The sequence below is a fragment of the Anas acuta genome, chromosome 11, assembly GCF_963932015.1.
Source record: "Anas acuta chromosome 11, bAnaAcu1.1, whole genome shotgun sequence".
Taxonomy (NCBI): Eukaryota; Metazoa; Chordata; class Aves; order Anseriformes; family Anatidae; genus Anas; species Anas acuta.
The window spans coordinates 488,992-501,070 of NC_088989.1; the positions used below are offsets into that span (position 1 = coordinate 488,992).

The 12,079-nt window shown below is 42.9% G+C and overlaps 1 protein-coding gene and 1 long non-coding RNA gene across 23 annotated transcripts in view; one reads left to right on the forward strand and one right to left on the reverse strand.

Moving 5' to 3' along the window:
• The window catches only part of LOC137862533 (uncharacterized), a 453,236-nt gene extending 450,123 nt beyond the window's left edge, over positions 1 to 3,113 (reverse strand). The window contains exon 1 of the long non-coding RNA XR_011100381.1: positions 2,522 to 3,113. This is a non-coding gene — a long non-coding RNA (uncharacterized lncRNA). The remainder of the gene's footprint in view (positions 1 to 2,521) is intronic.
• TMCC1 (transmembrane and coiled-coil domain family 1) overlaps positions 1 to 12,079 on the forward strand; it is a 143,596-nt gene that overhangs the window by 90,863 nt on the left and 40,654 nt on the right. Inside the window, exons 1-2 of one of the 22 annotated variants that reach the window (XM_068694692.1) lie at positions 9,548 to 9,590; positions 9,892 to 9,926. The exons of 15 other annotated variants lie outside the window; for them this stretch is intronic. In XM_068694692.1, coding sequence (XP_068550793.1) covers positions 9,563 to 9,590; positions 9,892 to 9,926 — 63 coding nt within the window. In that variant the 5' untranslated portion in view covers positions 9,548 to 9,562. Of the gene's footprint in view, positions 1 to 4,133; positions 4,218 to 6,111; positions 6,157 to 9,547; positions 9,591 to 9,891; positions 9,927 to 9,984; positions 10,241 to 10,281; positions 10,309 to 10,719; positions 10,740 to 12,079 lie in introns of those variants that run through there. 6 more of the 22 variants (XM_068694690.1, XM_068694697.1, XM_068694696.1 and 3 more) reach the window with 6 other exon arrangements.

A 12,079-nucleotide genomic window follows, 5' to 3' on the forward strand; every position in this document is an offset into this window, starting at 1 on the left:
TCTCCTCGTCCCAGTTTGCTTTGTCCCTGGATTTCTTTCCCAGAGAACCAAGGAGCTCCTGGCTAGTACTGAAGACACCCTGCTCCCAGAGGTGCTGCTGGCACGAGCACTGCCTTCTCCGGGCTCAGCCCCTGCCGCAGACGCTGCGTGGGCTCAGCGTGAGGCCATGGCCTGCGCTGGGGGGGGAAGGGCCTCCTGCTTTTGCTGCAGCGCTGGCAGCTGTAGCCAGACCTTGCTCTAGCTGCCTTGCAGGTGTCAAAGTGCGGCTGCAAATGAGCGTGGTCTTGCCCCTGTGCCAAGTGTGCAGAGAAAAAGTAGGAGCGCCGTGCTTGCTGTCCTGTGCAGGAGGGGAAACTGGAGGAGGGAGGGTAAAGAAGCCAGAAGAGGCCTGGCAGAAATACAATGTGAGTAGACATTATGTAGTCACATGAGGTATCTGCCAGCAGAAATTAAGCTGTTAAAATCTCCAGAGCAGACTGGAACTGCCATAGGGATGTTGGAGTAGGTCAGTGGACGCGCATTTCCCATCTTCTGGAAATCAGATGTGGTTGAAGCTACAAACTGTGAAACTGCAGCTCATGGGTTCTGTGCCTCTATGGTCTTGAGCAAATGGCTTTAATTTGCTGTTCCTTGGTTCTGTTATCTGGAAGACCAACCAAACCCACATGCAGATTCCCCTACCACTGCTTCTTCTGAACAGTACCCAGCTAAGAAGCTCCATGTGGGCTGCAGCTTGTTTTTGTACACTCGTGGAACTGCAAGCTAACATCAGTATGGCTCAGACACAATCTGAGCAAGACTTGGTATTCATCTAAATGTTTTGAATACACTGCTGCCTCTTCCATTTCCAAGAGCAAAAAAAAATGTCACTCTTGACGTTACGTGTTGGACTGCTTTTTCACAGTGGTACCTTGACTGTTAAACACGCGTTCTCTGGAGGTCTTCGTGCCGCCTTTGCCATGTAACTTCTGAAGCAGTCCTCTTTGAAGAGAACTTGTATGCTAAGTGACTTTTGAATGGCTAACAGGCAAATCCACTTCAGCATTGCTGTTAGCGGTAATGCAGTCGATTGAAACAGCCCAGAGCTTTGAAAGAGAAAAGGTCTTGCATGGGTCACATGTGATCCCTATCTGCAGCGTGGAGTACAGCGACATTCAGATACAGGACCTTTTCTTTTCTTCCTTTTAGCCTATAAATAGAGGAATTTTTTTTTTTTAGCGGGGGGAAATGAGACCAGGGCACCCACCTATACACTGATAGCTACGCTTGCTATTACAGTTTCTAGAAAATTCCTTGTAGCATTAATGTGTCTTACTGCTGGGTAAGGTTGGTGGTTTTCTTCCTGCCCTGTGTTACGTCTCACCTTCTGTTTCTCTTTCCCTGTCCCTCTCTGCTGAAAGTTAATTGTAGGTGGACACATCCTGTTTACAAAGAAAACAAGAAACGTAGTTGGAACAGGAGGAATAATAACGGGTTTATGGGTTTAAATCATGCTGATTTTTAACATAACCAAATGCGTGCTTAAGGCCATTCTTTTAATGTATCTTGACACTGAGAATAGCAAAACATAAAATTCAGGATGCACCCCCTCTGTATGTTGTTATCCTAACTCTTGGATTGTTGGAAGCAACGTGGAACCATGGAGATCTGAGCTAATCTACTGTAATTTGAAAGTAATTAATTGTTTATTTATGCTTGAGTATGCTTATTTAGCACTTGTATTGAAATTCTCTGAGCTCTTCTTCCCACCAAAGAGAAAATAGGATATTAAGTACTCTAGCCTGTAACAAGGAAAAAGAGTTGATAAATGGACTTCCAAATGCATGCTTTGTCTAGCCCTTTGGTCCATACCAAGGAAAGTCATGATGTGGCAGTATCTGGGCAATTTAGACTAAAGATAGGTAATTCAGGACTGTATTACTGTGCTTAATATTCATAAAATTCAATATATACTTCACTGATGTTTACACACTGTTGCAGGAAGCATGGCTGAAAGCACGACAGACACCAGTAGAGTCAGATCATGCTCCATTTTATTGTCCGAATTTTGCGTCGCATTGTGATTACTTCCCGCTTTTCCAAAAAGCGCTGTAATAAATCTAGGGCTACTTCGTCCTCCATTTTCCTGTTATTCCTGCACTATGGCAATACCCTCACCCTGTAATCAGCCTGCAGCCTTTGCCCTGTAGCCCACGCAGAGGGCGAACTGTTTAGTTCAGGTCTTCGGAGACGACACACCAAGCGTTGTAGTAGTGTTCGGTCGCTCTTGACCCCCCGGTCTCTGCGTTCTGGTGCCCCTCTGCTTCAGCCACCCTTTGACAGGTCCCTGTTCGGGCGCCACTTGTCGGTTCGTGGCTGAAGGAACAATGCAGCCAACTCAATGTGAGTGATAAAGCATAGTTCAACTTTATTGTCCGGATAGCCTAACTTTTATAGTGAACTTAACAGGGGCGGACAGTGTTTCACACAAGATTATTGGTCAAAAGCACTCAGACAAACAACTACAAGAAAACAACCCCACCTGCAAGAAAACAACCCCCTTGTGATTAGCAGTCACATAGACCTTGTCCTTGAAGCCAGCTGCTGGTAACAATATTTTTCTGAATTCCTCAATTGGGCGATGTGGGAACACTGTCATGGGAACTTCTCATAGTTGCCCTGGTAGCTTGGTTTGCTCAGCTACAGCAAGCCATGGGATTTTTGCTGTTTCAAGAAATCCCTCAACAACACACGCCAAAAAAAAAAAAAAAATCTCCTCTTTGAAATTCTGCAGTATTAGAGTAGCCAAACCAAGAGCACAAACAGTGGCTCCCCAAAAATTTTTAACAAAAGTTTTTTGGGTATCCCAAACATTGAACCTAATTTAATAGACATACAGATCATCTCATTTCCTCACTGAGCGTGGAACTTGGTACTGCTGCTTCAAAGTGTAGAAAAGGGACCTTACTCCAGGTGGCACTGGAGAGTCTTTAGTAAAACTTTGAAATTTATTCTTTCAGAATCCTTTTGTCTGGCAAAATAATTATACTTTCTGTAAGAAAAATTACAGTTCAAAGGGTGAAATTATTGTGGATTCATACATGGTATGAGTGTAAAAACCAATGGGCAGCCATCTGCAGGCACACCCACCTTGCCTTTCTCCGATAACCACGCTGTGGTAGGTTCATGCTACAAATAATTCTCTGCAGTGTTTGTTTCCTTGCTATCTAAAGACACGACCTCAGTTAGCATGAATTTGCACCTGAAGAATACACTTTAAATGTCATGAAGTAGCTGTCTGTGGCAGTTCCTTGGAATGGATCAGCTCCTGTTCCTGTTGCTACAGTCCTTTGCGCTTCAAGTCCTCTACTGACTGCAGAGAGAGCTATTGTAACGCAATGTCCTCATCGTCTGAGCTGGAAATCTGCCCTCCCTCATGCCTCAGAAAACACTGGATGTGTCAGGCAAGAGAGACTGAATAAGAATTCTCAATTGTCCACCACCATAGCATGCTTTCATAACTGTAGCAGTCTGCTTCCCTTCTCTCGCTGTTTCGGTGTTTTTCTCTGTGGCTGTTGGACTCAGCTGCCTTCCAGAGGGTAGTTAATGAGACAGATTATCATCCTAATGTATTTTGGAGAGGTGTAGTTGTTTCCTTATTTTTCTTCATCACCTCCAGCCCAAACATTCTTTCTGCCTTCTCTCTCCCATAGCAATAGTTTGAGGAGGTATTGTTCCTTTTCTGGTACTATTTGATTACATATTCCAGATAGTATTTAACAGAGCCTTGTGCCATTTAGACCAGTATTACATCTTCCAGTTCTATTGCTTTTGTATTTTGCAGTAATAAAGCTTATCTGAAATGTTTAAAGAGAGAGAGATTTGAAAAATTAGAAAGTTCAAAATTAGAATTGTTAACAAACTGAGTGAGAAGATCATTAGTCTCTTCTGCTGTTCTGGTACAAATAGAGCAGGCTTGTATCGTTATGTTTGTCTTCAGTCATTAGTATAATCTATTTAGAGAAAGGGTTATAACTCCTGTGCTAGCTTGGGATGATTCACTGATCTGGCATTTAATTTAAAAAGACAAACACATTTTTGGATGCTCCAGCGCATGGTGTTGTGCACTGTCTCCTGCCAATGTCTAGTTCAGTCTATGCCTGTGCTGCATGCCACACTTGTGTGTAGGGGAAGTAGAAGCCCACGCAAACTTGCCTTGGTTGGACAGCTTCACGCGAGTGAGTGAAATGATTATATCCATTTTGAAGTGCAAAGCTTGATGTGAAAACCTGACTTTAAAGTAAAGTATTTTTTGTTCTGCTGTGTTTCCCTAGTAGCTCTTTAGGAGTAGATGCACTGTCGTACTCTGAGTGTTGCTGGTACTCAGGCTGATGGTTGAGTTGCTGGATGGCGTGAGCTTATTTTTTGTTGGGTTGGTTTGTTTTGTTTTTAAACCTTCTGTGTTAGCTAGGTTAAAATGTGTATATGTACTGGTGAAAATATGGTAGTGGGATGTGTTTTAATGCTGCTCTGTTTTTAACTAAAAAAGCCTTTGCATTCAGTTACTGTGGACAATTTGTAAGCTGTTTTTTTGCTGACATTGATCATCTGCATCCCTGTTGCTCGCTGAGTTACTTGTGTAATCCACCCTGCTGTCTGGAAGCTCGCGGAGCTGGGATCAGGTTCTTGCTGACAGCTGTTCAGGATTGGATTACCAAGGAGATCGTGTGCCCTGGTGGGGATAGGGGAGCTTGGCTCTCTGTGCTCATGTAGGGGCAGCCTCGCAGCTGGTGCTGGTTCTCACAGGACCTGGCTATTTGGTTTTGGAAGGAAAATGGCTCTCCTGCTGGTAAAGGACAGAAAATGTAAGGCTGGGGGAAAACTGGGGAGAAGAGACAGACCAAGGTGCCAGCTCATCCACACACATGCAGTCTAGGTGTAGAAATCAAGACGCTCTGACCAGCCTGGCATATGATGGACAATTAGTGGAATTGTGTAGCTTTACATGACCAGTGCTTTATTTGGCACGCTTTTATTTTGCTGACTCAGGTGCATTAAACCGGATTGTTCAGGCTCTTATGTAGTTTCTAGATAACATCTTCATGAATTCTTGTCATATTTTATCTCATGTACAATTTCTATTACTCTTGAACGTTTCTCAAGAGTCATTCTGCTGTTACCTGCTCGTTGCCTGGCCCTTCATTATCAAGTTTTTTTGATAGTATTTGTTTCAAGATGTCTTGTTGATCTGACCTTCTAAAATGTGACCTTTGTCCTTTTTTAAATTATTTATTAATGCTCTATAATTAACCATTTAGGCAAGGTAAGGGGAAATTTTACACATCATTTAACTTCAACATTTGGAGCCAAAAAGTGTTTAAAATGATAGGATTTGTTTCAGGTTGTATATGCATACTCTGTATCCTGAAGACGTAAGTTCAGGCAGTTCAGTTCTGCCAGTCAGTGCAAGAACCTGATCCGAGGGCTGTGACCTTCTCAGGGCCTCTCCTGTGAGGACATCTCCCGGATCAACGCCCTGTGCTGTGTGTGGAAGGGGAGGACGATTCCCAGTGTGAGGACAGAGCAGCAGGTTCTCTGCACCGGAGTGACGTGAAGGCAGCATTTAGCTGTAACGCTGCCGTTTGGGACTGCCCGGCCTGCAGAAGAGGAGGCTCAGGGAAGGCTCCCCCGTGTCTGTGAATGCCTGAAGGGAGCTGCGGAGAGGAGGGAGCCTGGCTGCGCCAGACAAGGGGCAGCGGGCACAGCCTGGAGCACCAGAGGCTCCACCTGAGCACCAGGAGGCACCGCTGGGCTGGTTGGGAGCCGGAGCCCTGGCACGGGCTGCCCAGAGGCTGCGGGGTCTCCTCCTTGGGAGGCTGAAGTAGCCACGTGGCGTGGGCCTGGGCACCTTGCTTGGGGTGGCCATGGTGGGGCAGGGGGAGACCAGAGGGACCCAGAGGTCTGTGCCCACCTCCGCCTGTCTGGGACTTGGTGATTTGCCATCTGAGCAGTCATTTAATATCTCCTCCAGAGACAAGGTGGGATCACAGGTGAGATGGTAGCTATTCCATACCACTGAAATGCTGCCATACAATTGAGTGTCACAAGCAGCTCCACAAGGAGCTGGTTCGCACTGCCTCCCATCTGATGTCACTTTACAACAGATTCCTCAGTTCGGTAAGATTGTTTCCTTCACAGTAAATTATGCTGTGTAGACATTATTTGTGCAAGGTCAGAATAATTTCTTGTTGGCAAATGATGATCTGGTGGCCTGATTCATTTGGCAGTAGATCCAAAACTATGTATGCTAAAGATTTTTAAAAGCATTCCAAAAGTTACAGAATTGCAGAATCATTGAAGTTGGAAGGGACCTCTGGAAGCTGTTTAGTCCCAAAGCCAGAGCAGCTGAAGCAGGTTGTCCACAACAGCATCCAGCTGGGTGTTGACTGTAAAATACAAGCAGTGTGCATGAAATGCAGGGTCTATGTGACTCTGAAAACATTGCATTTTACATGTTGCTCTTAAAGCATATAAAAATGCTCTTAAAACAGTATTTTTATATAAAATATGATATATATTTTATATAAAATATGATACATATTTTATATAAAAATATGTATTTTTAATATATATAGATATATTTTAATGTCATTGTACATCAGCTACTAGTTGTCACTCTGTCTAGCCACATTTTTCAGGTTAACGAGGATTACCAGTCTAGAATTTCTTCTGCTTCCTTCTGGGTAAACCTGATTTCTAGATCAAACCACTGGTCTGTTCCAGGAGGTAATTACCTGAAAGATTAAATAGCTTGTGTGTAGTGAATGGTATTGATACCTTGGCAGCCTTGGTAGTGTTTCAGCTAGAGGCTTGCTGCACAGTACTATAAACTTTTTTTTCTATTTAATTGCTGAAGATTAACAAACAGTGTTTATATCACATCATATAGAAAGGATGTTAAATTACATTAGGTATTTTGTTATGCCATGGAGAAGCAACTCTTAATTATTGAAGTAGCTGAGTAGATATTTTGACTGAAACTCCATCTGTCAATGTAGAAGAAATTACTTGTATTTTTAACAACGAGGCACTCTTCTGCAATTATTCTGCAGAGTTGCTTCTGAGATGGTATTTTCATGCACTACTTCTGACTGTCTTCTGGGTGAGGTTTGTGTGATCTTCTGTGTATACTGTTTGTTGTCTTACAACAAAGCTGAGCTGTCTTCAGTTAATCAGTGACAGTTTTCATTAAAAATGTGTGGAAAAAACTCCACTTGGGAGGCAGAAATCATCTAGGTGCTTTCAGAAAACTTTTATTGTCTACTTTGAGGCAAGGTTTTTAAGTAAGTCGAGTTGTTAAGCAGTTGGAGTTGGTACAACTAGTAGGCTGGACTCAGAGTCCTGCTCTTTGGTACATTGCTGCTTTGTTGTACACTGCTGTTCTGTTTGTCTGAGGCTCCTTTTCATAGATGGATGCCTCAGTTTATACAGCTGGAAACTGGATTTAGTGCTTTTGCTGGAATTTGCTGTGCAACTTTGACTCCTCTTTTAACTCCCAAGCATTAGTCAAAATAAGCTGGATTAATGAAAAATGCTCTGCTTTCACTGTTTAGTTAACCAAGGTAATTTTACTGAAAAATCAGTGAGTGACTCTGGAAGTGGCTGTGAGCAAAATAAATTAATTCCCATATTAGCAAATTTTGCTTTGGTTAGCTTTGGTTGATTTGGGCATTTTTGGTGTTGAGTTTGTTTGTTTGTTTTGTTTTGTTTTTGTTTGGTTCACCGTTGTCATTTTGTTTTCTTTTTCCTTTTCTTTTTTCATAGCACTGCTGTGCAGCCACAAAACCTTTGACTCCCAAAGCATGTGTTGAGGGCATTCGTGCACGTATGCAGCAGCCAGGGCAGGCCGAGCAGGGCGTGAGTGCCAGCAGGCAGTGCTTGCAGCCGTCTGGCTGGCCTTGCGGTGCTCTGGTGCAACTCCGTGCAGCTGCTAGTGCTGCTCAGCCAACTGTTTGGAGCAGTAGCCTTACCTGTGGAGGTTGTTATGGCCCAGGTGGGATGTTACCTCATCTGTCTGGGCAGTCATCAATGCCAAATGCCAGGTAGAGCCTCTACTGTAAAATGAGAGTAACAATGAACTAATGTGTGTTGGGATCAGTGCACTAATACAGTAAACCTTAGAAATGTACCAATTTGAGGTATACCGAAGCTTCCATAATTCATTGTTACAGATTATCAGAACATGCTTTAAATTTACCCAGAACTGGATTTTACTGGAACTTTGATCTATTTTTTTTTTTTTAATGAAGCACAGGAAAGGACTCTTCTTAAAGCACATTGAGGGAAAGGAATAATGTGATAATTCTGGAGTATTATAGAATTATCATCATCAATCCCACTGCAGTGGCTGCTGCAAAGGTTCACACTCTCGGCCTGAATTTAGAGCATGCCAGTTCTAAAACTATGCGCTCGCTGAGCGAGAAGATGGGATGAGATTCCTTGTTAAAATGACTGCAATTACTGATCTGTTGGCAGGAGATGCTATAAGAAAAAAGGTGTGCTCACTGGCTAAACTTGAAATGTGTTTATCTCCCAAAATTGTAAACCCAAGTGATGTAACCCTTAAGTCAAAAAAAAGGCAAGCTTCTTTTCTGACGTTGAGGGCGGCGTGGAAGGAGGAACACTACAATCATTTTTAAGACCATTTTTTGTTGCTATCAATTTTTAAAAATACTTCAGTTCTTGCATCTCTTTCTTTTTTTCTTGCACCTGTGTCATTTTCCTCTCCTTAAACAAGGGCCTTTTTCATGCTACTTTTTGCAGGGCTGTTCAACGAAAGCAGAAATTGGGTTGGTGGGAATAACTGGTGGATTGATGTCTGAGTCCTCGTAGGCCACTCTTGGAACAGTCTGTAATAGAGCAGATTCTCCTCTAAAATAGGAGCATCATAAACTACTACTAAGTAAATAGTTACTACAAGTCCTGAGAATATCCTAATGTAGATTATCCATGTTTGTCATCCAAAAAAATGACAAGGGAAGTATACAGTATATCTCTTAAATGTAATATCCACCTTTGCTTTCTTTGAATGAATAAGGTGCAGCCAACATAACCCATGTGAAAACATGCCTGGTGAATAAATTAACATTTCTTAAAAGTAGCTGTCTTTTTAAGGTGATGGTAAATGTTGCAGTCTTACTGCAGAGCAGTAATCTATGGAGGAACTTTGCTCAGTTCTCCTTCCCCAGAAGGATTACTTGTCTTGCTACCTAACTGTCTCCCAAAACATACAGGGTAAGCTTGCTGTGCTTACTCAAAACAAAATAAAAGCCTCATCTTGTTATGTTTTCCTCAAAGGGTTCATTCACACTGTCAGAACTGCTTGGGATCTTTCCTTCCCAAGGCAGGAGGAAGGCTCCCCACACGTGTCTCAGAAGTGCTTCACTGCCCGTCCCACCAGGCAAGGACGGAGAGCAGATGTGTGTGTATTTCAGCCATGTTTCCAGTTGCTCGGTTCCTTCTACTTTTTTTCTGACCATCCCTAACTAATGGGAACTGTGTGGATTGCAGCAGCAGGGTGATAATGTTTCGTTTGGCTCTCCTGGGGCCAGGTAAGTCTCAAGGCTTCCACAGTCTTCAAGCATGCAGGTTCGAATTTGTTATCAATTAGCTCTTTAAATTGCAAAAGGAGCCTGAGCAACCTTGTGTTGCAGGTTTCGGATTTTGAGATTACAACTTGCCCAGAATTCTAGGAAAACTTTAAAATGTTATTAAACCAAGCAGCATTCCTGTCTGAAGGAAGTATAAGGCGTTTTTCTGCTCAAGACTACTTTTTTTGTTGTTTTTTAAATTAAACTTTTAAGACCATTGTCAGCTACATGTATTTTCCTTTTTGGTTTTGCTGTTTTTCAGAGAGCAAGACTCACTTCAGATGTGTTCCTGACGGGGTCAGTGGTGAAGTATTTTTAGCAGGCTCAGTAACTCTTCTGCAGTGCATTCATGCCTCACTTGCTTGGAGTTGCTGTTGCTTTCTCAAACATGCATTCAGGGCTTCTGCCAACACACCCAGGGTACTGCTGCTTCATATTACAAGATCCTGCTTTGTCAGGGCAGAATTCAGCCTAGCAGGGCTGGAGCCAGTCTCTGCTAACGTAACTCTGCGGTACAGCATGTTCGGCCGGCGGAGCGGTGCTGGGGTTAGACTGCATGCTTCCTTCGCTTCGCACCCAGCATGGAGGGCTCGCTGCCTGCCTCAGAAAGAGTACGTCTTGGGGCTTTCCTTCTTTCTGGGGTGTTGGTGGTGTTAGAGCTGTGAATATGGCTAGTTTGGTAGGTAGAGCCCTGGGTCATCAGTGAGTGCCTACGTTCAGCGTTTTTGTTAGTCGCTGCTGCTGGAGTTTGCTTTTTAAAATTCAGTTCACTAGCTGCTGACTGTTGCAACACTGGAGGAATGAAATCAAGTGTCTTCTGTCTGTTCTCTTGTGATACTGTATTCATTTTTTTTCTCTGCTGTTGCGCTGTAGTAAACAATGTTTGCTTCCTAGCTTAGGCTCGGTATTAAAACAAGGAAAACCGTTTGCACTGCTGATGTGCTGTTTAAATATTTGTTCTGTTCTTACCGGGTGGGTGAAGATTTCATGGTGGCAGATTCCCCATGAACGCAAAGAAGCTGCAGTTTGAATGGTTTCATGATTAGAAGAGATTATTAAGACAAGAAGTCCGTGTCATTTGAGCCTGTGGTTAGAGCTTTTCCAGTTATGGTAAGTGATTTCTTCCAGGGAGCTTTGAGGTCCGGCTTCCTCGTGGTAGTCCTCCGCAAAGCATTCTTGAATTTGTCACAAACAGCACAGCATGCCGAGAATTTGTCAGAGGGTGCAGTGTACGGATTTAGTGACCAGTAAGGAAAGTGAACAGCAGAGGAAGTGCATGGCTAAAATCAATTTTTAATATTGTTTAAAATCTTATTAGCGTTAAATGATTGTGTTTTATTGTAATATTAAAGCAGTTCTATGAAACTCTGTTCTTCAAGACGCACTCTTTTGAATGTCTGCCTGAGTATCCTAGTTTCACACAAGATTTTGGTTGATCGTGTAAATCATGCGCTTCAAATCATCTGCTTCATTTAAACGATAATAGCTAATGCCACAATAATTCCTTTGCCTCACAGCAGAAGAAACTTCCTAAATCTTTAGGTCACAGCTAGCATTAGCACTGATTTCTATCTCCCCATCCACGCTGTGGTGCTGTGTCTAGCTAATTTTCTGGTTTTTGTTTGATCTTCTGAATGGGGGCTTTGTTTGAAACCAGTTCTGTTCCGCTTTGCTTTGCAACCGGCAGGCGGCTGGGGCTGGGGCTGGGGCCGAGGGTACAGCAGGTCCTGGGGCCGAGAGGTGGGGGGAGCGCATCAGCGGCGCTCCATAGGAGTGGAAGTGGGAGAATGACACACTGTGTTTGGCCTGTGTCCTCTTGTTCCAGAGGACAGAGCTGCATTGTTAGGACAAAGAAAAGTGAAAATACTAAAAGCATTTCAACTATTTTCTTTTTACTGGAGAGCTTTTTTTTTTTTTCTGTTGTGCTGAGTTGCTCACCCAGAATGTAGAGCCAATTCCAAAAGTTAAAGGTGAGCTGAAAGTAGGAAGAAAGTCTTGGTTCGTACAATTTTTGCTTTTTTTGCAAGTTACAAGGAAGGGTTTTTTATATTTTTATATGAGGCATTATCAAAGCCAGGCTAAGATGCCCAGAGAACTAGCGCAAAAGTGACAACTGAGCTATTTAAAAGGAGAAATTATTTTTAGTCAGTCTGTTTTCAGCCCTATTTTTGTAGCACATACTCAATTTTGATGACTAATCTTTGTGGTTTTAAAAATTCAGCTTTCTTGTGTCGTCAGTTTAGCTTCAAGTATCTAGGTCTTCAATACCTCTCCAACAAAACTGGGAGATCAGAATTTCTGCTCTTCATATTGCTACAGTATAAGGGGACGTGGGTTAAAGGGAAGAGTTTATGTAGCGGAAAGGACATGTTCTGCGTGTTCTTTTATACACTGTCAATGGAAAAAATAGCACAAGGCTGCATTTTTTTTAACTTTTTTTTTTAAAAAAA